Here is a 25877-nt window from a genome sequence, read left to right as displayed (position 1 = left end):
GAGAGAGAGAGAAGAGGGGAGGATCGGGGGCGCGCGTCTGAAAATGTTGCGTAGGAAGAAAGCTGCGAGCCGGACTGTATGGAGCTGTCAGCGATAGGGGAGCAAGTGTTCGCCGTGGAGGATATCAGGAAGAAGCGCATCAGGAAGGTAACCCACCCACAAGCGGGGCACAAGCCCAGGCGGGTGCAGGGGGAGGGAGGGGGGAGGGGGCGCGCTGCTGTCCATTTAAAGGGAAGCAAATGCAGCGACGTTGCATCGAGAGCCGTGCACCGGCCGCCGGGTTGCACAGGCTCCGGGAAGGGTCCAAACGGGGAGCAATTCCTGCGGGGGGAGGGGATGAATCAGTCCTGCCAGGGGCGGGGGGCGCCCACTGCCAGGGCGAAAAGGTGACAAGAGTTTTTTTAAACCTCCTCGGTGGGAGGGGCGATTGCAACTTGCAAGTGTTATTCACCCGGCCGACGGGCAGATTTAAGCTGGTTTGATGCAGGGCAATTTCGCCTGAAATGATTGCGGGCGACAGCAACCACCGAGAGGGAAGATCATCCCAGGGGCTATCAGCAAGGTGGGGACCTCACGAGAAAGGGGGACAGCAAGTGCATGGCCTGCTGCTGCCGGAATTCGGCTGGGCTGGGATAGGCTGGGCTAGGATAGGCTGGGATGAGCTAACATAGGCTGGGCTGGGCTAAGATAGGATGGTCTGGATTGGGGTGGGCTAGGTTAGACTGGGATGGGCTGGGCTAGGTTAGGCTGGGCTGGGCTGGGCTGGGCTAGGCTAGGTTAGGCTGGGTAGGGCTAGGATAGGCTGGCCTGGGGTGTGCTGGGCTAGGATAGGATGGTTTGGGCTGGGCTAGGATAGGCTGGAGTGGGCTGTGGTGGGATAGGCTGGAGGAGTGGGCTGGGGTGGGCTAGGATAGGCTGGGGTGGGCTAGGATAGGCTGGGCTGGGATAGGCTGGGGTGGGCTAGGATAGGCTTGGGTGGGCTGAGCTAGGATAGGATGGTGTGAGCTGGGCTAGGGTGGGGTGAGGTGGGCTGGGTTGCGCTAGGATGGGCTGGGCAGGGCTAGGATAGGCAGGGCTGGGCTAGGATAGGCAGGGCTGGGCTAGGATAGGCAGGGCTGGGCTGGGATAGGCTGGGCTGGGATAGGCAGGGCTGGGCTGGGATAGGCAGGGCCGGGCTGGGATAGGCAGGGCCGGGCTGGGATAGGCAGGGCCGGGCTGGGATAGGCAGGGCCGGGCTGGGATAGGCAGGGCCGGGCTGGGATAGGCAGGGCCGGGCTGGGATAGGCAGGGCCGGGCTGGGATAGGCAGGGCCGGGCTGGGATAGGCAGGGCCGGGCTGGGATAGGCAGGGCCGGGCTGGGATAGGCAGGGCCGGGCTGGGATAGGCAGGGCCGGGCTGGGATAGGCAGGGCCGGGCTGGGATAGGCAGGGCCGGGCTGGGATAGGCAGGGCCGGGCTGGGATAGGCAGGGCCGGGCTGGGATAGGCAGGGCCGGGCTGGGATAGGCAGGGCCGGGCTGGGATAGGCAGGGCCGGGCTGGGATAGGCAGGGCCGGGCTGGGATAGGCAGGGCCGGGCTGGGATAGGCAGGGCCGGGCTGGGATAGGCAGGGCCGGGCTGGGATAGGCAGGGCCGGGCTGGGATAGGCAGGGCCGGGCTGGGATAGGCAGGGCCGGGCTGGGATAGGCAGGGCCGGGCTGGGATAGGCAGGGCTGGGCTGGGAAAGGCAGGGCTGGGGTGTGCTGGGCTAGGATAGGATGGTTTGGGGTGGGCTGGGCTAGGATAGGCTGGAGTGGGCTGGGGTGGGCTAGGATAGGCTGGAGTGGGCTAGGATAGGCTCGGGTGGGCTGGGATAGGCTGGGGTGAGCTAGGATAGGCTGGGGTGGGCTGAGCTAGGATAGGATGGTGTGAGCTGGGCTAGGGTGGGGTGAGGTGGGCTGGGTTGCGCTAGGATGGGATGGGCTGGGCTGGGCTGGGATAGGCAGGGCTGGGCTGGGATAGGCAGGGCTGGGCTGGGATAGGCAGGGCTGGGCTGGGATAGGCAGGGCTGGGCTGGGATAGGCAGGGCTGGGCTGGGATAGGCAGGGCTGGGCTGGGATAGGCAGGGCTGGGCTGGGATAGGCAGGGCTGGGCTGGGATAGGCAGGGCTGGGCTGGGAAAGGCAGGGCTGGGGTGTGCTGGGCTAGGATAGGATGGTTTGGGGTGGGCTGGGCTAGGATAGGCTGGAGTGGGCTGGGGTGGGCTAGGATAGGCTGGAGTGGGCTAGGATAGGCTCGGGTGGGCTGGGATAGGCTGGGGTGGGCTAGGATAGGCTGGGGTGGGCTGAGCTAGGATAGGATGGTGTGAGCTGGGCTAGGGTGGGGTGAGGTGGGCTGGGTTGCGCTAGGATGGGATGGGCTGGGCTGGGCTGGGATAGGCAGGGCTGGGCTGGGATAGGCAGAGCTGGGCTGGGATAGGCAGGGCTGGGCTGGGATAGGCAGGGCTGGGCTGGGATAGGCAGGGCTGGGCTGGGATAGGCAGGGCTGGGCTGGGATAGGCAGGGCTGGGCTGGGATAGGTAGGGCTGGGCTGGGATAGGCAGGGCTGGGCTGGGATAGGCAGGGCTGGGCTGGTGTAAAATACTGGTCTGGCGACTCCCAGCGGGTTACAGCTTTTGGGAAGCACTTTATAATTAAAGGCTGTTTGGCTTTGGGCATGCCGGCGTTGAAGGGGTTTGGTGGGAAGGGCCTAATCAGACAGGGAGGGTGGTCTTCAGATGGGACACTCTGCGGTCGAATATCCTGGGCAATTGAAATGTGCAGTGACTGGGGTTGCAGTCCACGATCAGACTCCTCAACAACACACTCCATCATTCAAGGACCCTTACTTGCACATTTTGTTGATGCATTTCTCTCTGTATTGCACCATTTGTTTACATATCTTTATTTGTTTACATGTGTAAGTTGTATTAGTAAGTAGTGGTCATTCCACTTGGCCCCGCAGGAAAAAGAATCTCAGGGCTGTATGTGATTTCCTGTATGTACCCTGACAATAAATGTCAAATCTGAATCGAATATGGGGACCGTTCTGTGAGGGCCTGATCTCCAGGCAGGGTGAAAAGTTGCCTAATATTCTGAACACCAACACTGCAGATGATGGAAGCCTGAAACAAATGGAAACAGGTTGGGTCAGGTCTGGGGAGAGAGGTGGTAAACATGAATTCTCTTACTTTAAAAGTAAAACCCTAAAGTCTGCAGAGACCGGGGTTGAAGTATAAACATAAGATGCTGGAGAAACTCAGCAGGTCAAACAGTGTCCTTTATGTAGCAAAGATAAAGATACAGAATTGACGTTTCAGGCCTGAGCCCTTCATTGAGGTACGGAAAAATGTCGGCAGGCATCCGAACAAAGGTAAGGAGGGAGGTGTTGTCACAAAGGCAGGTGGAGAAGGGAGGGAGGAGACAGCAGCGATCAAAGGGAGGTGGGATGGCTGGGGGAATAGAGAGGGGAGAGGGTGCAAAGCTGACAAGGGAAGGGGAGGAGAGGAGAGAAGGTGGGTTATTAGATGAAAGGTGGGGGTTACTGGTGGAGGTTTATTGGAGGGAAGGTGGGGGGGTATTGGATGGAAGGTGGGGGGTTTATTGGAGGGATGTTGGGGGGGTTATTGGAGGGAAGGTGGAGGGCTTATTGGAGGGATGTTGTGGTTGGAGGAATGATGGTGGTGTTATTGGAGGGAAGCTGGAGGAGTTATTGGAGGGATGTTGAGGATTATTGGAGGGACGATGGGGGTTATTGGAGGGACGTTGGGGGGTTATTAGAGGGACATTGGGTGTTATTGGAGGGACGTTGGGGGTTATTGGAGGGACGTTGGGGGGTTATTGGAGGGGTATTGGGGGGTTGTTGGAGGGACATTGGTGGTTGTTGGAGGGATGGTGAAGGATTATTGGATGGAAGGTAGGGGATATTGGAAGGTAGGTGGGGGATATTGGAGGGAAGGTGGGGGATATTGGAGGGAAGGTGGTGGGTTGTTGGAGGGAATATGGGGGTTATTTGGAGGGAAGATGGGGGTTATTTGGAGGGAAGGTGGGGGGATTATTGGAGGGAAGGTGGGGCAACTTGAAGAGGTAAAGACCATTATGGTGGGGGCTGGGGATGTAGTTGGAGAAAGAACAGGATGTTAATGATTTTTGCTCCATCTTCCACCCTCCACCTATTGAAGTTAATCTGTGATTCCACTCCCCCCCCCCCCCACCACCCCCCCCCCCACCTGTTTACTCATCTTTTGCCTGTGTGCTGACTCTCTGATTAAGGGCTCAGGCCTGAAATGTTGACTGTCTCTTTAACCCCTCTGAATGCTGTGTTTGCCCAGCACTTGTGTGCACTGGACAGGTAAAGGTGGAACCTGATGGAAGGGGAACGTCTAAAAGTAGCAAAATCTGTTTTCGTGCCAATGGGTTTAAGTCTCTCCAGAAGATGTATGATGTGTTGTTGCTCAAGTTTACCATTTGTCCGCACCCTGACTCTCGACTTGCAAGCACCTTTTTTGAATGCAGTTAAACATGAAAATATGCTGTGATTGTAGTCAAAACACAAATGCTGGAGGAACACAGCCAGTTACGCCGCGTCCTTCAGGGCTCAGGCCAGGAACATTGGTGAAATATATTTGCATCCTGCAGACGCTGTGAGACCAGCTGAGTTCCTCCAGCATTTTCTGTGGGGCATCTATTCTGTGCAGACCCATTAGCAGTCACCAAGGGGCCAGGCCTGTGGGGTTGCTATGAGGTGCTGTTGCGGATGGGTTGGTGGGGAGGGGGGGTTGGTGGTCGTGAGATGATGCTATGAGGGATTGGTGAAGAAGTCCCTGTTTGGCCAGAGAGGAGGGACCCAGGGGCATTGTGTGAGCAGATGATAGAGGGAGAGACACAAGAAGGTGGCTTTTTAAATATTTTAATTTTAAATTTAGACTTTCACCCACAGTAACACGCCCTTCTGGCCCACGAGCCCGCGCCGCCCAGTTACATCCAATTGACCTACAACCCTCGTACGTTTTGAAGGCATGGAGGAAACCCATGCAGATAGAGGGAGAACATATAAGCTCCTTCCAGACAGCACTCGATTCGATCCCTGGAGCTGTAACAGTGTTGTGCTAACTGTGGCCTTTTCCAGGAAACTCTGCAGCTCCCACGGCCAGGCCTGCCTACTGACGGTGACCAGTGTTGGGGTCTGGATGCCTATTCCCCTCGCGGTGGGGTGGGGGGGTGGCGGGGAGTGGCCTGGGCTCGGGCGACGAATGTAAGGGATCAATGTGATAAAGAAAATGCAGATGCTGCAAATTGGAAATAAAATCAGAAAAAGCTGGATACACTCAGCAGAGCAGGCAGCATCTGAGGAGAGAGGAACGGGCAATGTTCCAGCTGAAAGACCAACAGGAGGAAGAGAGAGAGATTCCAATTCTAACTGTAGATTCCCCCCCTCAGGTCCATGATACTGGCCCTCTAGTTGTCCACTGTGTCGGACACGAGGGTGGGGCGGGGGGGTGGGGGTGGGAGAGGGTGAACCCCAGAAGGTGCAAAGAACCTGATTTATTCCTAAAACACACACTTTATTTACAATAAATTATTAACAAAATGAAAACCATTCAGTCTTCCCAGCCTTAGTTCCCTATCTGTACATTCCCATCATTGCTCATTGTTCAGTTCTATTTACTGCATTTCCACCTCTGTGGCACCTTGTCGTTGCTCCCCCACCTCTGTTGTTTGAGGGGCTTCCCCTCAGTCTCAGCCCCTCAATGCCTGGTAACGAAGGACTCTAGGCCAGCCATTCTCAACCCTTTTTTTCCACTATGGCCCCCTTCAGACTCTGCTCAAAGTTTATGGGCCCCTTTCCCTATGAAGCAGCCAAATTTAGTTGGTTTCTTATCACCATAGAGCATTACAACACAGAAACAGTCTCCTTCGGCCCTTCTAGTCTAGCCAAACCATTTTCTTTGCCTATTACCACTGACCTGCACCCAGTCCATATCCCTCCACACCCCTCCCATCCATGTACCTGTCCAAATTCTTCTTAACTGTTAAAATTGAGCCCGCATTCACCACTTCAGCTGACAGCTCAATCCACACTCCCACCACTCTCTGTGTGAAGAAGTTCACCCTTTCTTTCCCCCAAAACATTCCCCGTTACACTCTGGTTTGTATCTGACCTGCCCTCGGTGGAAAAGCCTCTCTACATTTCCTCTGTCTATACTCCTCATAATTTTAAATACCTCTCTCAAATCTCCCCTCAATCTTCTACGCTCCCTGTAACTCAGTCCTTGGGCAACATCCTAGTAAATCTTCTCTGCACTCTTTTTATCTTATTGATATCTTTCCTGTATTTAGGTGACCAAAACTGCACACAATATTCCATATTTGGCCTCACCATTGTCTTGTATAACTTTACCATAACAATCCAGCTCCTATACTCAATACTCTGATTTATGAAGGCCAATATGCCAAAAAGCTCTCTTTACAACCCTGTCCACCTGTGATGCCACTTTCAGGGAATTATGTATCTGTATTCCCAGATCCCTCTGTTCTACCCCACTTCTCAGTTCCCTACCATTCACCATGCATGTCCTTTCTTGGTTTGTCCTTCCAAAATGCAACACCTCACACTTGTCTGCATTAAATTCCATCTGACATTTTTCGGCCCATTTTCCAGCCGGACTAGATCCCCCTGCAAGCTTTGAAAACCTTCGTTGTCTATGACACCTACAATCTTAGTGTCATCTGCAAACTTGCTGACTGAATTGACCACATTATCATCCAGATCACTGATATAGACAACAAACAACAATGGTCCCAGCACCGATGCCTGAGGCTCACCACTAGTCACAGGTCTCCAGTCTGAGAAGCATCATCCACCACCACTCTCTGGCTTCTCCCATCCAGCCATTATCGAATCCATGAATACCTAGCATCTGAACCTTCCTGATTAACCCCTCCCCTCCCCCCCTCCTCGTAGGACCTTGTCAAAGGCCTTAATAAAGTCCATGTTGACAACATCCACAGCCTTCCCTTCATGAACTTTCCTGGTAAACTCATTGAAAAATTGGTTAAACACGACATAACATGCACAAAGCCATATTGACTATCCCTAATCAATTCCTGGTTATCCAAATAATTGTACTGTTTATCTGATCTTTTAGAAGAGCTGCCAATAATTTACCCACCACTAACGTCAGGCTCAGCGGCAAATAATTTCAAGGGTTATTTTTGTAGCCTTTTTTAAACAACTGATCAACATGAGCTCCCCTCTAATCCTCCGGCACCTCACCTGTGGATAAAGACATTTTAATCTTTCTGTTAGGGCCCCTGAAATTTCTTTTATTAGCCTCCCTCTAGGTCCGAGGGAATATCTTGTCAGATCCTGGGGATTTATCCACCCTTATTTGCTTTAAGACAGCGAGCACTTCCTCCTCTTTAATCTGTGTAGGTTCCATGACCTCACTGCTTGTTTTCCTTACTTCCCACGACTCTGTGCCCGTTTCCTGAGTGAAAACTAATGGAAATTAAAAATCTCTCCCTTCTCTTTTGGCTCCATACAAAGCAGACCACTCTAATCTTCAACAGGATAAATCAAGGTCAGCTCCAAGGGGGGGGGGCATCTGTGGGCATTGCCCCCCAAAATGAGGTGCTGTACCCCCCCATAAGGTCATGGCCTTCCCTTGCCTTCAGACACGCTCCGTTCCCTCCCGCGTCAGTAGCATCTAAGTTGACGCACGCTAGCGACTCTGCGCCTGCCCCCAGCTGTGTCACTAGCGTGTGTCAAACAACAGTGCCATCTAGTGATACTCGACGCAATAAAAAGAGCATCCTTGTGTCCCACGTTGGAGGGGTGGATGGTGTTGCATCACCTCCGTTCGCCACTAAACGAGCCCTCCTCAAAATAGCCAATGCCCCCCACTAATATATGTTCTGGTGGCAACCCTGGGATAAATAATTTCCATTACTATCCTTTTACTCTTAATATACCTGTAGAAACCCTTAGGATTTTCCTTCACTCTTTCTGGCAAAGCCACCTCTTTTAGCCTTCCTGATTTCTTTCTTGAAGTTTTTTTCTTGCATTTTTAATACTCCTCAAGTACCTCCTTTGCTCCATGTTGCTATATACCAATCTCTCTCCTTCCGAATCTGATCCCCAATATCCCTCGAAAACCCATGCCTGCTAACCTTGCCTTTCATTCTGAGAGGAGCATGCAAACTCTTTACTCTCAGAAACTTTGCCCAATCCGCACTTTCTAGATCCTTTCTCATTTCCTCAAAATTGGCCTTTCTGCAATTTGGAATCTCAACCCGAGCCCCAGATCTTTCCTTTTCCATCATTAACCTGAAACTAATGGTATTTTGATCACTGGACCCAAAATGTTCTCCTACACATACCTCTGTCACCTGCTCTGAGTCCTTCCCTAATAGGAGATCCAGTATTACACTCTCTCCAGTTGGTACCTCTATCTATTAATTTAGAAAACCTTCCTGAACCATTTGACAAACTCCAAGCCATCCAGCCCCTTTACAGTGTGTGATTCCCAGTGAATATGTGGAAAATAAAATCTACTATCAAACCTTATGTTTCCTGCAGTTGTCTGCTATCTCTCTTCAGATTTGTTCCTCCAATTCTCGTTGACTATTAGGTGGTCTATAATACAACCCCATGAATTAGAATCAGAAGTTATTGTCATGAACAAGTCATGAAATTTGGAGTCTTGCAGCAGCGTCATGGTGCAAACATTCATATTATAACCATCTTACAACAATAATATAAAAAATAAAAATAATAGTGGACCAAAAGTGAGGCCGTGTCTATGGTTCATTGGTTATTCAAGAATCTGATGGCGGGAAAGAAGTTGCCCTTGTGCCTCTGAGTGCTCGTCTTCAGACTCCTGTACCTTTACTCTGATGGTACCAGAGTGAAGAGGGCATGACTTGGGTGGTGGGGGTCTTTGAGGATAGAGGTTGCTTTTTTAACACACAGCTCTTGTAGATGTCCTCGATGGAGTGAAGTCTGGTGCCTGTGATGTCACAGGCTGAGTGAACAACCCTCTGAAGTTTTTTCTTGTCCTGAGAGTTGGCGCCTCTGAACCAGCCAGTGATGCAACCAGCCAGAATGCTCTCCACGGTACACGTGTAGTTTACGAGGGTCTTCGGTGACATACCAAATCTCCTCAGACACCTCACAAAGTATAGCCGCTGGCGAGCCTTCTTTGTGGAGGCACCAGGACAGATCCTCGGAGATGTTGACACCCAGGAATTTGAATGTGGTCATACCTCCTCAGCTCCACCCTTATAGTCTCAATAGACAAGCCCTCTGGTCTGTTCTATCTGACCACATCTGTGATATTTTCCATGATGAACAATGCCACTCCTCCCCTTCATCCCCCTCCCCACTCTGTTCTATTGCATCTAAAGCAACAGAAGCCCAGAACATTGAGCTGCCAGTCCTGCCCCTCCTGCAACCACTAATGACCACAAAGCTCTAAGCTTGTCTGCCTTTCCTTCAACACTAGTTGCATTGAAATAGATGCTCCTGAGAACATTTCCACCACATAGAACCCATTGACTTCTAACGGTGTATACAATTTTCATATCATCTTTTCCCTCCTCCACCTCTCTATCTGCTCTGGCACTCTGGTTCCCCTCCCCCTGCAAATCTAGTTCAAACCCACTAGAACAGCACTAGCAATCCTTCCCATGAGGATGTTAGTCCCCCTCTTCAGTTTAGATGCAGGTCCCACCTTCCCTGGGAGAGAGCCCAATGATCCAAAAACCTGAAGCCCTCCCTCCAGCTCCGTGTCTTCAGCCGCATGCTAAGCTGCATTATTCTCCTATTTCTAACCTCACTAGCACGTGGCACAGGTAGAAATCCTGCTCTTCAACCTAGCACCGAACTCTCTGAACTCTCCTTCCTCACCCTTTTAACCCACGTCATTGGACCACAAAACCCTCCCTCCTGAGAATGCCGTGAACTTGATCTGAGATATCTCAGACCTGGCACCAGGGAGGCAACGTACCATCCGGGAAATACGATCTCTTTCACAGGACCTCTTATCTGTGCCCCTCACTATAGAATGCACTATAGCTTGCCTCTTCTCCTCCCCTCCTTTCTTAGCCACAAGACCTGATCTTCTTTCCTACCGACTCCGTTAAAAAAGCATAAGAGCATAAGAAAGAGGGACAGGAGTTGGCCATCTGGCCCATTGAGCCTGCTCCACCATTCAATGAGATCATGGCTGATCTGATGATGGGCTCATCCCCACCCACCTACCTTTTCCCCATATCCCTTAATGTTCTTACAATGTAAACATCTATCCAATCTCGTCTTAAATATAGGAAAATGAGGGGGGATCACATAGAGACATTTCGAATATTGAAAGGTTTTGACAGAGTGAATGAGGATGTTTCCCCTTGATGTGTGAATTGAGGACAAGGGGTCACAGACTTAAAATTAGAAGTTCTCCAATTGGGTCGTGGATCTGTGGAGCTCACTGCCGCACAAAGCAGCAGAGGTCAGATCACTGGGGGTATTTAAACAGGAAATGGATAAGCATCTCATTAGTTGGGGTATCAAGGGATATGGGGAAAAGGCTGGAAATTGGAACTAGTGGTGAGGGAGCATAGTTCAGTTCAGTGTAGAGTCACGGAACAGACGATGGGCCTAGTTACCTGCTTCTGTTCCTTTACTTTGTTAGATCTTGTGAAATATGTTTACTGCTTTAACGGGCAGCGAATTCCATAGATTCACAATCCTCTGGGAAAAGCAAAAACATAAATATACATCAGGTGAAAAGAAAAACAAGGTTTTACTCAAGTGTGTTGTGGCTCGCAAGAGGGCCATAGAGCCCACGCTGAGAAAGGCTGCTCTAGGCTGCCATCGTTCCCCACAGCGCCCTTGCGTTGGCTGGGCCAAGCCTCAGTGCGTCCCTCACCACATATTCCTACCACCTGGAATGGGAGAAGAGTAAATGCTGGGAATAGTCAACAGGCCAGACAGCATCCACGGAGAGTGGGAAATGAGTGCTTCAGGTCATCGGCTCCACGTTAGGGTAGAAGGACTGCTGGTAATTAACCCAGACACATTTGTGATGTGGAACTCTGATAATATGCCCACCGGACTTTGGAGGGATGGAACAAATTTACAGATTAATGGATGCAATGTCAATATCTCAACACTTCTCATTGTTATTGTTAAAAGATGTGATAATTAGAAGAGATTCCCCAATGACCCTGGAGAGAGCAGGGTTTGGGAGTCTAGGAGACTGGGTCCCCCCTGGGTTGACTGGTTGCCCCCTGGGAAGACTGTGCCCAGGGGAAAACAGGGTGCCCCTGAGCAGATGGTGCCCATGGGGAGACTGGTGATCCTGGGAAGATTGTGTGCCTATGGGAACACTGGGTGTCCATGGGGAAGCTGAATGCCATGGGGGAAAGGGTGCTGATGGGGGAGTCAAGGTGCCCATGGCGAGGTTGGGTGCACAGGGGGTGCCTTCCGGTAAGACTGGGTACCTCCTGAGGAGAAGGGGAGACTGGGTGCTTAAGAGGGAAACTGAGCACCCATGATAAAGACAGTGCCCGTGGGGGAGACTGGTTGGGCATAGGGGAGATGGGGTTCCCATGGGGGAGATTCCCTCAGAGACTGGGTCTCCATGGGGAGACAGGGTTCCCAAGGTGGAGACAGGGGTGCATATAGGGGAGACTGTGTGACCATAGGGAGGTTGGGTGCAGCTGGGGAGATTGGTTTCAGCTGGGTAGACTGGATGCCTCTAAGGGAAAATGGGGGACTGGGTGCCTGTGTGGGAGACTCGGTGCTTGTGAGGGAGACTGGGTGCCTATGGGGAGATTGGGTGCCTATGGAGAGACAGGGAGCCATGGGGGAAACTGGGTACCCTCGGGGATATGGGGTGCCCCTGGAGAGCCTGGGTGTCTCTGGGGGAGACTGGGAGCTCATGGTGAGACTGGGGTCCCATGGGGAGACTGGGTACCCATGGGGAGATTGGGGGAGACAAGGGTGCACATAGGGGAGACAAGGTACCATGGGGAAACAGGGTGCCATGGGGTCCCATGGGGAGACAGTGCCCCTGGGGAGACTGTGCTCCTGGGGGAGATAGGATGATCATGGAGGGTAGAGATGGACTGGAGAGACAGGGTGCCTGTGGATTCTGGGTGCCCTTTGGGGAGACTTTGTGTCCATTGATAGTCTGGGTGCCCATGAGGAGACTAGCTACCCCCGGGGAGACTGTGTGCACATGGGAGAGACTGGGGGTGTCATCGGGAGACTGGGTGCCCATAAGGAGATGGGTTCCACTCAGAGTGCCCATGCAGAAATCTGGGTGCCTCTAGGGAGACTGGGTGCTTCTGGGTATGCTGGATGCCCATGGGAGATTGTGCCCATCTGGACACAGTGGCCATTGGGATACTGGGTGCCCCTGGAGGTGACTGGATATCCTTGCAAAGACTGGGTGCACCTGAGGAGATGATGCCTCTGGGAAGACTGGATGCTCCTGGGGAGACTGGGTGCCCATTGAAGAGACTGAGGACCCCCAGTAGGTCTCTGCGGACTGGGGCTTGGGTAATCCTATGGGGAAGGATCTCTGAGCATGATCTCTGGTGAATTTCAGTGGAGTATGGGTGAAGTGGCTTTGCTGCTGGGTCGGACAGGGGTGGAAGCGTTGGTGTGAGTTGTGATTTGATGTTGAGCATCCCTGACCATGGTGTCTTCTGTTCTTGTTCAAAGGGCAGAGTGGAATATCTGGTGAAATGGAAAGGATGGCCTCCAAAGTAAGTATGCTCTCTTGGTCCTCCCACCCCTTCCTCACTCATCTCAGGGTAACTCGCAAAACTGCTGGAGAAACTCAGCATTGTCGTGCAGCATCCACAGGGAAGTGAAGGGCACCCAGTCTCCCCAGGGGCACCTAGTCACTCCTGGGGAGGGCGGCACCCGATCTTCCTGGGCCTGGGTACAAACAAAGAGGAGTATAGGCCAACAGGTAAAGGGAACGGTAAAGGTCTTGCAGCACCCGTGTGGTTACCGACCTTACCCTTTACTTCCCATTGACGCTGGGTAACCTGCTGGGTTTCTCTGGCACGTTTGTGTATTGCATGCGACCCCAACATCTGCAGACGCTATTGTTTCGCCCCCCCCCCCCCCCCGCCTGGTTCCTGATTCACTTGCTTTCCCATAAACCCCCAGGCTTGGCTCCATGATGCCGTCTCATTGGCTTGGTGGCCACTTGGTGTCTCAGCTCCCATCCTGCCACATGGGGTGGGGTGTTGGGGGGTGGTGTGCTGGTATCTTGGCGGGGGGTGTTGCCCTACTGGGACTGTAATGGAAGCTCCAGCTTAGGGTGGCATGGTTACCACAACACTGTTGCCACGCCAGCTACTGGAGTTTGTACATTCTCCATGTGCTGGCCTGTGTTTCCTCTGGATGCTGTGGTTTCCTCCCACCCTTCAATTGACCAACCAGGCTAGTAGGTCAATTGGTGCAATTGGGCGGCACTGACTCGCGGACTGAAAGGTCCTGTTACTGTGCTCTATGTCTAAAATTTTTAAAATTAAAAAATGCAAGAGTATCCTTTGGACACTGGGGCACAAATAAAACCAATGATGGGTATCGTGAGAGTCTTGGCCTCTTTATTACAGTCAAGCTGGGATTGTACCAATAGGCAAAACATGAAAGTGTGCTGTTACGAGTTCAGAGGACCCCAAAACCCAGCAGCAATAGATATGCACCATGACAAAGGGTAATTTAAACAAATGTTGCTTTTAATTGTCTTTGAACATGAAAATAGAATCAAACTTTAACTTATCTCTATTGACTCACTTAACCCCCTTCTAATGCTAAGCACACGTGTGTGTAATGTGTGTGTAAGTTCAGCAAAGTTCTTTGGTTCACAGTCCAATCTCACTGGTTGCAGGCAATTCTTGAACTGTGCACAGAAGTTAACATTAATAACGTTCACCAGGTTTGGTGCTTAACAGGTAAATAGTTACCACTCAGGTTTTCAGAGAGAGAGTTTTTCTTGTTTCAGGTCACCACAGAGTTCCTTTCTGTTTCTCCTATTCCAAGGGAAACACCAGACAGCCATTCCTCTCCTTTCACCAGGCCGGCTTCCAAAGCTTGCCAGCTTGTCCCTCTGGAACTGATGTCTGTGTCTCTCCTCTCTTTCACTCCCTCCTCTCTGAGAGCAGAGCCTGTTTTTTTCCACTCTGCCTGTAAATATCACATGACCTTCCAGACAGTAAGTTCTGTTTTCCAGACAAAGCTACTACTGCCTGTTGTTACATTTGTTGCCCTTTTTGCAAACAACAGTCCATCATGAGTCTGAACAAAATCACCTACAAATATTCTGTGTTTTAAAGTGTTTGTGTGTGACCTGCTCTGAGAACTTTTCCCAGTTTATCTCCCAAATACCCGGATATGTACTGTCACACTGCAGACACTGTGGATGAACTAAAAACATGATGCTGGAGAAACTCAGCAGGTCAAACAGTGTCCTTTATGTAGCAAAGATAAAAGATACAGAACCAACATCAGGCTTGAGTCCTCCATCAAGGAACGAGAAAAGTATAGGCAGGCGCCCGAACAAAATGTGGGGAGGGGTGGGGCAGGGGGTGGAGCACAGGCCCACAGGCAGGAGGTAATAGATGGATAAGGGAGGGAGGGGAGAGGGGATTTGTGGGACTGTGCTCCTCCTCCCCCCCACCATTTTGTTTGGACGCCTGCCCACATTTTGCTCATACCTTGATGAAGGGCTCGAGCCCGAAACGTTGGTTCTGTACCTTTATCTTTGCTACATAAAGGACACTGTTGGACCTGCTGAGTTTCTCCAGCATACTTTTATACTAAGATCAATAGGCTGACTAGTCTATCCCATTCCAGCCCAGTGCAGATCCTTCAGCCCCCCCCCTCCCCCGATCTACTCCATGGCACTTTCCCCTCCTCACACCCATAATATTCCCATTGGCTGAGAGTGGACCAGGTATGAGTTTGAGTGGCGGATCTTGGTGCCCAATCAGAGTTGGGAACCTGCCCTTTGAAGCAGGGCGCCTCTCAGTAGCACCATTTGCACAAGAACGGCTTGGCACGAATATTCGAAGGGGTTGCAGGCAATTTGGAGGAGTCGGTGGGAAGCTGGGGAGCTCAGAAATGTGGGGAAAATTCTGTTCCATTTTGCACTGAGGTCTTGATTATTACGTGACAATTTTAATTTTAAATTTAGACGTGGTAACGGTAACAGGCCATGAGTCCGTACCGCCAAATTTACACCCAATTAACCTACACTCCAGTACGTTTCGAATGGTGGGAGGAAACTGGAGCCCCCAGGGAAAACCCACACAGACATGGGGAGAACGAACAAAGTCCTTACTCCTTGAATCCGGTCCCGATGGCTGGTGCTGAAAAGGCGTTGTGGTAATCGCTACGCTCTTGAACCTCAGAATTGAGCTCTCCAGCGTTGATGGGTCTCCTGATTTTTGACTGTGCTCTGTAAGCTTGGCTTCAAGCCAAAAGTTGGGGGGGGGGGGGGGTGCTGCAATTCTGTGCCGAAGGAAGCAGCAGGAGGCTGCCTTATTACACACAGTTAAGACACACGGTCGGGGAATTAAGGGCGGTGAGTGGAGCTGAATCCACGGCTGTGGTCTTACTGAATGATGGAGTAGGCTTGACGGGTTGGATGGCCGACTGCTGCTCCTGTTTCTTAAGTTATCGTGATGCAGCCAGTGGGATCTTGCTGTGCAGAACTCCATTCCCTACATTGCAGCAGTGACTGTCTTTTACCTGTTCAATGCTTTGGGGTGGCCTGCAGTGAATGCTTTGCTTCCCAAAGAGAGGTCAAAACAATGATGGAATCTAACTGATGAGGTGCTGTCGGTCTTGGCTGCAGTCCTCAAGATAAGGTGAGCCACTGAACTCTCCCTGTGTCTCCCCCTCCCCCTCCCCCTCCCCCTCCCCCTCCCCCTCCCCCTCCCCCTCCCCCTCCCTCTCCCTCTCCCCCTCCCCCTCCCTACAGGTACAGCACGTGGGAACCAGAAGATCACATTCTGGACCCGCGACTAGTTATGGCTTATGAGGAAAAGTAAGAAGCGTTTTTAACCTTTAACTCTTTGTCTACACGTGTGCGCATGGTGTCTGTACGGGTGTATGTAGATGGTATGTGTGTAGTGTGTGTGTGTGCTCTGCGTGTGCACATGCATTGTGTCTGTTTCTGTATATATAGGTATGTGTGTGTGCTCTGTGTGTATGCGTGCATTGTGTCAATGTATGTGCGCGCATGTGTAGTGTCTGTACGTGTGCACGCGCATGTGATGTCTGTGGGTCTACATGTTTGTAGTGTGCGGTGTGTGTGCGCGCGCGAAGTGTGTGTTTGTGCATGTGTGTGTGTGCGTGCAGTGTGGGCGTCTGCATGCAGTGTGTTTGTGTAGTGAGTGCGTGTGTTTCTGCTTTAATCTGGTTTCTCCATGTCTTTAATGTTCATTTAAATGTTCATCGTAACCATCCTTTACGCTTGGGTAGGCTAGTCTTGGGCTCTCCTGTCACCTATTGCTTCAATTGTTCTCTCTACTCTTAAATTGGAAATGTTAAAATTTAATAACTTGGCTGTCTTTGGGCATGGTTATGGTCCAAATAGATGGAATAGGGTTTCTAGAATTGTGTGAAGCATGTTGTACTCATGAGGGGGAAGGAAAGACATGGGTTAATGCAGGGAATCAGGCTGAAGGGTAGAGCAGGCAGGAAGGGCTGAATCGCCTCCGGTTTATTTTCCTTGTGTGAGGCAGGACACTCGATGTCATATCCTTATTCAAAAGTGTCTAACCTTCTCCTCAGCTCTATCCGCGATGTTCACTGGCAATGTCCCATTTCAGCTGTTGGGAGAAGGGTTTCTGGGGCCCTGGGAAACGTTCTTCTCATTGTAAGACTTGATTCTCTTTGGCAATTTATAGAATAAGGCCCACTGTTTGAATTAGGCACCCATTTCAGATGATGAGGGCAACGTTTGCCTCCCTCGGATTTTGAAGCTTGAAATTCTTTGCAGACAGCGGTGGAATTCACTGAGCACATCGAAGGCTGAAACAGACACATTATGGCCTGTGGGGAGTTGAGGGTGACGGAGAACGAGCAAAAGGAAAGGAGTTGAGGATAATCAGATGGGGCATAATCTCAAGGTGGGGGGTGGGGGTGGTGGTGGGGGGAAGAAGGAATAATAATCCGGAAAACTGCTAATCGCCTCTGGACCGGTCTTATGTGGTGCGCATGCCCAGTGCTGCATAGATCCTGTCCTGTGCGAACGCGGGTCCAGTGCCGCTCTAGTCTGGTCTTGAGTGCGCACAGTTTCAGAGCTGCACTGGTCTGGTCTTGCTTGTGCACAAGCCCTGCACCACTCCAATCCGGTGTTGTGTGTTTGCAAGTCCTGGCAATGCATCAATCCGGTCCTGCGTGCGCACAAGCCCAGCACTGCACCGGTCTGGTCTTGCTTCTGCATAAGCCCTTGCACTGCTCCAATCTGATCCGATCCTGCAGGTGTGCAAGCCTAGCAATGCACTGGTCTGGTCTTGCTTGTGCATAAGCCCTTGCACTGCTCCGATCTGATCCGATCCTGCAGGTGTGCAAGCCTAGCAATGCACTGGTCTGGTCTTGCTTGTGCATAAGTCCCGCACTTCTCCAATCAGGTCTTGTGTGTCTACGTCACGTTGACACACCAATCGGGTCCTGCATATGCGCACATTTCCAGCACTCAGCCTTTGATTCCGCCGTGAAGTGGGACACTGGTTGCCACAGGCCAGCACTCACCAGTGCAGAAACGCTTCCTTTGATGTTACTTGCAGCACTACGCCCCAGACCTGCTGTAGGAAGGAGAGCGGGTTGATGCCCTGGAAACCTGTACCTCCTACTAACATCTTGTTGCTTTCTCCTCCTCTCGCTCTTTCTGTTCAACGTGATGCCTGGCATGTCCTTTGCCAGAGAGCAGAGAGACCGTGCGCTCGGGTACAGGAAACGCGGACCGAAACCCAAGCGGTTTCTACTGCAGGTGAGACCTTGGGGGCCCGAGGAGGGTGAGGGGTGGCTGTTGGATTGGGCGAAGCTTGGGCAGGGTCTGGGTGTTGGCTGCCAGCTGAGCCACTGGATGTACCGACATGATGCAGATAGTAGGCGTTCTCCGCTGAGGTGAGGACAGGGGACATGGGCTAAGGGTGAAGGGGATATTAGAGGGAACCACACAGAGAGCGGTGGAGTATGGAACCACCTGAATTCGTAAATAGGTTAATTTTAATGGGAGAGAAACATTTGAACAGGTACATGATGGGGGTGGGGGGGGTGTAATGTGAGGAACAAATTCAACGGGTCTGAGGGAAAGTCACCACAAGGATCATACATCCACCCACACACACTCACTCACACATCCACACATACACACACTCACACATACACACCCACCCCCCACACACACACACTGACCCACACACACTCTCCCACTGACACACACACTCACTCACACCCACGCCCTCCACACACACACTGACCCACACATACCCACCCACACAATTACCCACACTCACACACACCCACTGACCCACACACACACACTCACTCACACTCACACACACAACTCACACACCCACACTCACCACACACACTCACCACACACACCCACCCACACACTTACCCACACACACTCACTCACATATCCACACATACACACCCACCCCCCCCACACACACACTGACCCACACATACCCACCCACATATTTACCCACACACACTCACACCCACCCACACACACTCATTCACACACACTCACTGAACCACACACACCCACTGACCCACACACACTCACTCACATTGACCCAAACACACTCTCACCCACTGACACACACACTCACTCACACCCACCCCACCCCACCACACACACTTACCCACACATACTCACACACACACTTACCCAGACACACTCACACCCACCCACACACACACTGACTTACTCATACTCACACACACACTCACTCACACACACACTCACACATTCACCCATACACACTCACTCACCCCCCTCACACACACACCCACACACACTTACACCCACCCACACATACCCACCCACATCCACTTACCCACACACTCATTCACACACACCCTCCCACACACACTCAGTCACACACTCACACACATCCACCCATACACACTCAGTCACACACCCACCCACACACACTCACTTACATACACCCACACACTCATTCACACACACCCTCCCACACACACTCAGTCACACACTCACACACATCCACACATCCACCCACACACACTCACTCACATACACCAACACACTCACTCACACACACATTCTCACTCATAGACATCCACCACCCACCCACACACACCAATACAATCACTCACACTCACTCACACACACCCACACACTCACTCACACACACCCACACACACACTGACCCATACACCCACACACACTCACTCACACACCCACACACACTGACTCACACACACCCATACACACCCACACACACAACTCACACACCCACACACACACTCGCACACACCCACACATACTCACACACCCACACACACACTCACTCACACATGCTCCCACACACACACACACTCACCCACACATTCTCACTCATACACATCCACCACCCACCCACACACACCAATGCAATCACTCATTCACACACACCAACACACACTCACTCACACACTTGACCTTGATTGACAGATATGGTGGCTTCTGACCAGGTACCCACTGGAGAGGTCACATGACCCTCTAGCCTACAGGAAGACTATGTGCAGGTCAGTGGGACTAGACAAAATAATAGTTTGGCACTGGCTAGAAGGACTGAAGAGCCTGTTTTCTCTGCTGTAGTGTTCTGTGGTTGTCAAGGGCAAGATTGTGTGTTGGCAGTTCGAACCCATTGCAGGGACCCTCATGGGTGGCTGAGGGTTACAGAGGCAGGGCGGACTGGACTCCACCATGAATCAGTCATGCCCTGTTCAAAATATGGAGCAGCCTTGAAAGGCGGAGTTGCCTATGAGAACCAAAGAACACTACAGTTAGAAACAGGCCTTTCAGCCCATCTCGTCTATGCTGGACTACCATTCTACCAAGTTCCATTGACTTAGTTTTCATGCTGATGAACTGTGAGATAGCCCACGGGTCTGAATGATTCTTGTCCAGTTCCTTCAATCCACATCAAAAAAGGCCTGTCTCAGGGGGAAATAGGCCCTTTGGCCCAATGAGCCCATGTTAGTCACCCACCACCCTTTTGATACAACTCCCAAGGACAAATTGGCTGCCCCAGACACATCATGGGCCAGTTCACCCCTACATCAGGTATGCAGGAGGTCACCAGCAGCTGTATAGCTGTGATACTTTGACCCTCAAACCCCCTGGAGTCGCAACCCTACTGTCTGACAGCCGGGGAACCCTTATTACCACTTCCTGCCCAGAACCATAGAGCACAAAATCAGGCCCTTTGGCCCATCTAGTCTGTACATAAGCATTATTCTGCCTCATCCCACTGACCTGAACCCAGTCCATACCCCTCCCATTCATGTAACCCTCCCCAAATTTTTTTTAAACAGCAAAATCAAGCCTGCATTCAGTACTTCAGCCAGCAAATCGTTCCACACTCCCTGCTTCGTTTCCTACATCCCTTCCCTTCCCAAAACCAGCCCCTCCCTCCCCACTAGACCTTTCCTGGAAATCCCCACAGACCATGCCTTCCCTTCACCACTGGGTCATCGAGGCACCTCCACCCAGTAGGGTGCTTCCAGAGGGCAGGGAGGTGAATGGGGGGGGGGGTGGGTGGTGGGAAATGAAGAGGTGGTCATATCTCGCTCTGTTTGTGGGAGCCGCCCATGGGCCAAAATTCCGAGAAGCCTTAAGTGTTGGGAAGATGTGTTGTGATGTTCTGTCTTGGGGTGGGGAGATTGGGGAAGGGGAGAGGAGTGGGGGCATTGGGGATGGAGAGAGGGGTGGGGGCATTGGAGATGGGGAGGGGTGGGGGGAATTGGGGATGGGGATAGGGTGGGTGGGGGTATTGGGGATGGGGAGAAGGGTTGCGCATTGGTGATGGGGAGAAGGGTGGGAGCTTTGGGGATGGGGAGAGGGGTGGGGGCATTGAGGATGGGGAGAGGGTTGGGGCATTGGGGATGGGGAGAGGAGAGGGGGCTTTGGCTGAGATGGGGAGGGGTGTTAGGACCTGCATGTGCTAGAATTATTTCACTCATGTTGTCTTCACCCCTTCCTCCCTCTCTACCCCCTCCTCAACACCCCCTTCCTCATCTCCACCTACTTCAATGCCACCTACCTCCCTCCCCTTCTCCATTCAACTTCCCCTCTGTTCCCCCTCAAATCCCCCTCCCCAATACCACCCTCCTCAACTCCACAACTCACCATTCCTTAACTCCCCCTACCTCCCCTCCCCTCTCTCTCCCTCCCCATCACCTTCCCTTCCCCTACCTCTCCTCTCTCTACCTCCCCAACCCCCCACCTCCTCCCTCCACCACACTTTCCCTCCCCCACCCTCCCCACCACACCCCCACTAAAATCCCCTCCCTACACACCCTCCCCACCCACCACCCCTCCCTCCCCCACCAGCGTATCTATGGAATGGACCTGCGGAGCGCTCACAAGCTGAAGGAGAAGGGGAAGATGTGCCTTTCCCTGTCCCGCCGCTTCGATGGCACCTCGGTGTCAGGTCCACCCCAGCGGGAGCTGCCAGAGAACGGCAAGCGGATCCCCTTCCCGCTGGCTCGCAAGCACAAGTTCTTCAAGGTGGCCAAGAGCAGGTGCCCCAGGGGGCTTGGACTGGCCGGCAGCCGGGGAGACAACCAGTTCTCAGAGGAGGACACCAGTCAGGAAGCAGGTGGCAAGTTTCCGGACTCGGAGTTCGAGGACGAGGAAATCCGAAGCATCCCAGGGATGGCGGAAGGTGGGGCTGAAGCTTTGGCTTCCAGTTAGCCTGGCCAACAGTTTCCTGGGTGCCTCGTCCCATGGAGTGGGATGATCCAAAAGCTACCTACAAATCCCCACAACAACCCACCACCAGGGGTGTATCTTTGATATGGCACGTGCCCTGGGCACCACTTGAGGTGGGGGTGTGGGGAGCCACTAAGCAGTTTCTGACCCCGGTGGTCTCCTTCTCTGCTCCGTGACCCCGGTGGTCTTCTTCACCTCCCCGTGACCCCAGTGGTCTCCTTCACCATCCTGTGACCCTGGTGGTTTCCTTCACTGCCCTGTGACCCGTGAGCACAGTGGTCTCCTTCACCGCTCTGTGACCCCGGTGGTCTCCTTCGCTGCCCCGTGACCCTGGTGGTCTCTGCACCTTTCCCAATGACTAGACGTGGCGCGTTGAAGAAAGCATGATTAGTGTAGACAGAGGCACAATTTGTCTTGACTGTCCGATTTCCCCGCTCCCCCCTTCACCTGACCAGCACCACCTGCATCTCCCCACCCCCCATTGAATGTAAAATGTTGGCCATCCCTGCCATAGGCACTATTTTCTGCAGATACACCCCTGGCCCCATGCACCATCTTGCCCATGGCACCTTCTTGCCTGGCAATAGGCTTGCGCCCTCCATTTTTTCCCCAACTCCTGCATTAATACCCCCCCCAACCCTTCACAAGCCCCCACTACCCCCTGCCATTGGGATGAGAAACTGGAAGCAGGAAGAGGCCATTGGTTCCCTCAAGCCTTACACCGCTGTTCAGTAGGACCACGGCTGATCTGCGCATTGAAAGGCCTAGATAGAGTGGACAGGCAGAGGATGTTTCCACTCATGGGAGAGCCTGGGACCAGAGGGCACAGTCTCAGAATCAAAGCACATTTCTTTAGAACAGAGATGAGGAGAAATTATTTCTCCAGTCAAAGGGTGGCAAGTCTGTGGAACCCATTGCCGCAGATGGCTACAGAGGCCTACATCACTGGGTAGATTTAAAGTGGACATTGACAGGTTCTTGAATGGTTATGGGGAGAAGGCAGGAGACCTCACTGGGAGCATGGTGGGCAGTTTTAGGCTCTTTTAAGAAAAGATGTGCTGATGGAGGGTTCAAAGGAAGTTAACGAAGATGATTCCGGAAATGAAAGGGTCAACATATGAGGAACGTTTGACAGCTCTTGGCCTGTACTCATTGGAATTTAGGAGAATGAGGGGGGAACCTCATATAAACATCTCGAATATTGAAAGGCGTGGACAGAGTAGATGTAGAAGGGTTTTTCCCTCAGTGGGAGAGTCTCCAACAAGAGGGCACAACTTCAGATTGAAGGGCGTCTGCGTAGAACAGAGATACGGAGAAATACTTTAGCCAGAGGGCAGTGAATCTGTGAAATTTGTTGTCACAGGCAGTTGTAGAGCCCAGGTCATTGGGTGTAATTAAGGCAGAGATTGACAGGTTCTTGATTAGCCGGGGAATCAAAGGTGATGGGGAGAAGGCCGGGCAGTGGGAAAATAGATCAGCTCATGATTTAAATGATGGGGTAGACTTTGAACATTGAATCTCCACTTTAAACATATTTAATCACCCGTATCCACCTCCCTCGCATGCAGAGAATTCTGAAAATCCACTACTCGGAGGAGAAATTTCTCTGGCCAACACAGTCAGTGCAGCAGTTACGGAGCCAGCGACCCAGGTTTGAATCCCGCACTGCCTGCATGGAGTTTGTTCGTTCACCCCATGTCCATGTGGGTTTCCTCTGGGCACTTCATTTTCCTCCCACCCTTCAAAACATGGGGGTGCTGCAGGTTAATTGGGCGGCGCGGGCTCATGGGCCGGAAGTGCCTGTTACCGTGCTGTACATCTGCAGTTATAAAAATGTCAGCACATCTCAGAGTGGCCCCATGTTTTGTAGCTACGTGACTCTTCCATGAGGGAAAGCATCTCAGCCCTTCAGAGCTACCTTAGAGTTCTGTATGTTTGAATAAGGTCACTCCTCATTCTTCTCAGCTCCAAGGAGTACAAACTAAACTGTCCCGCCTACCTTGCAAGGATCACTACTTATCTCCTGGACTTAGCCATTGCTCGACTCCTCCCCCATGACTCCCAAGCTGAACTGGAGTGTTGGTCCAATAAGCATTCCCCTTGTAATTTATAAATTGGCCCTCTGTTAGCGCCGTCGATCAGACAGAGAGTCATGATTAATAGGCTTTAATCACCTTAAAGTGTCAGCACAGCTTGCATGTTGCTGGCCCGGTTCCAAGGCAGGTACTGAGGGAGGGGCTTGGGCATTAACAGCCTTTATGGGGATTTCCGGGAGGGAGGGGGTCACAGGTTCAGGGGGGGCGGGCCAACCCATAAGTAGGTACAGCGGTTGCACCACACCCTCTCACCTCTCTTCAGCCGCCCCTCCCTCACAGCTTGTAGATTTCCCATTTTTAAATTTAGACATAGAGCACAGTAACAGGCCATTCCGGCCCACAAGTCCAATTTCACCCAATTGACCGACAGCCCCCCATGCGTTTTTGAGGGGGAGGAAACCAGAGCCCCACCCTGGAGAAAACCCATGCAGACACTGAGGGAACATATAAACTCCTAACAGTCAGCGCAAGACGTGAACCCAGGTCGCTGGCGCCGTAACGGCATTGTGCTAACCATCCTGCCCACTGGGACTCTCATTGCCTTTTCCTGGAGTGGCGCACATGGATAAGTGGGGAGGTGCCTGAAGATATGCCCAGGTGTTGCAGCATCAGCGGCCCGGGTTCAATCCCAAACTCGGGTACCAACTCCTTGGAGTTTGCAAGTTCTTTTCCCACAACCTGCACCTCACATTCTGTGAGGAAACTGGGGTGCCTGGAGGAAACCCATGCAGACACGGGGAGAATGAGCAAACTCCTTACAGACTGCACGGGATTCGAACCAAGGTCGAACAGCGTGGTATTGACACGCTACAAGTGTTAGAAAGACGGGGTGGAGGTGGGAGGAGAGGAAGTGATTGGGACAAACAGATGGTCCTGGGGAGGGTGGGGAGAGACTGAAAATGGAGTGGGGCATGGTGGGGGGGGGGGGGAGGGAAGGTCGCGCTGGGGACCTGGTGGACAGGGTGGGAGTCACCATTCTCTCTCTTTGGTTGGCAGGGGCATCCTCTCCGGTCGGAGGTACGGCACCAATCCCTGGCGGCTGGCATCCTTCCACCCCACTGGGGGACATCACAGTGACCGACGTCACAGCCAATTCTCTGACAGTGACCTTTCGGGAAGCGCTGGAAGCTGAAGGATTTTTCAGAGATCGCAGCTTGAGTTGCTAAACTTAGAGAAAGAAAAAGCAAAAACCTGAACCTCCCACCCACCCGATACGAGATTCTCGTCCGTCCTGTGAAATATTTCATCCACCTTCCTCCAAAGTGAAAGGTTCCATTCGTACGGACTTGTGGTTTCGTGTGTCCAGCATTTGAAGGGGTAACACCTGCAAGGAGTGGATCCAGGAGCTGTTCCTTTGCCCATCATGGTGGGGGGGGGGGGAAATATCTGATCCATCAGCTCTCCAACCTCATTGGCTGGCTATGCGCCAGGCAACCTCCAATGGCTGCCGACATACCTGTCCATGGTCTCGTGCACTGCCAGACTGAGACTACCCACTAAATGGAGGAACAACACCTCATCTTCCAACTGGGCACCCTCCAACCGAACGGCATTAACATTGACTTCTCTAGCTTTCGTTAAACCCTCCGCCCCTCACTTCTGCCCCCATCGTCTTCCCCCACCTCTGCTGCCTTTCGCACAGACATGATCAATTCTTACCTCGCCCCTTTTCAGATCCTTTTGTAGGTATGGATTCCTCCCCGAACCAGTGTCTGAATTCTGACACTTTCTGAGATTTCCTGCTTCTGGTTCATTCTGTTTATTCCTTGAAGGGTTCAGGC

General features: G+C 52.3%; 1 protein-coding gene across 2 annotated transcripts; it reads left to right on the top strand.

Moving 5' to 3' along the window:
• Positions 1-25877, top strand: LOC138748156 (chromobox protein homolog 7-like). Of its 2 annotated transcripts, none has more exons than XM_069907912.1 (6): positions 1-147; positions 12742-12785; positions 16019-16084; positions 17968-18034; positions 21620-21953; positions 25093-25877. In XM_069907912.1, exons 1-6 carry the CDS (start codon positions 79-81, stop codon positions 25260-25262), a joined length of 750 nt encoding a protein of 249 aa, XP_069764013.1. In that variant the 5' UTR covers positions 1-78; the 3' UTR covers positions 25263-25877. The 2 variants fall into 2 exon arrangements, with proteins under 2 accessions (XP_069764013.1, XP_069764012.1); XM_069907911.1 differs by lacking the exon at positions 1-147 and adding an exon at positions 4980-5182.

Source organism: Narcine bancroftii, chromosome 13 (assembly GCF_036971445.1).
Source record: "Narcine bancroftii isolate sNarBan1 chromosome 13, sNarBan1.hap1, whole genome shotgun sequence".
In the NCBI taxonomy this organism is placed as follows: domain Eukaryota; kingdom Metazoa; phylum Chordata; class Chondrichthyes; order Torpediniformes; family Narcinidae; genus Narcine; species Narcine bancroftii.
Note: the sequence above shows the minus strand (reverse complement) of the source record. Positions and strands in the feature narration are given on the sequence as shown.

Bases quoted from the DNA above. Each gene is read 5' to 3' on its own strand.
- LOC138748156 (XM_069907911.1), top strand. From the start codon at position 5,033: ATGGAGGAAACCCATGCAGATAGAGGGAGAACATATAAGCTCCTTCCA. The intron at 5,183-12,741 runs GTGACCAGTGTT...TCTTGTTCAAAG, and splicing joins GCCAGGCCTGCCTACTGACG to GGCAGAGTGGAATATCTGGT. The intron at 21,954-25,092 runs GTGGGGCTGAAG...TTTGGTTGGCAG, and splicing joins CATCCCAGGGATGGCGGAAG to GGGCATCCTCTCCGGTCGGA.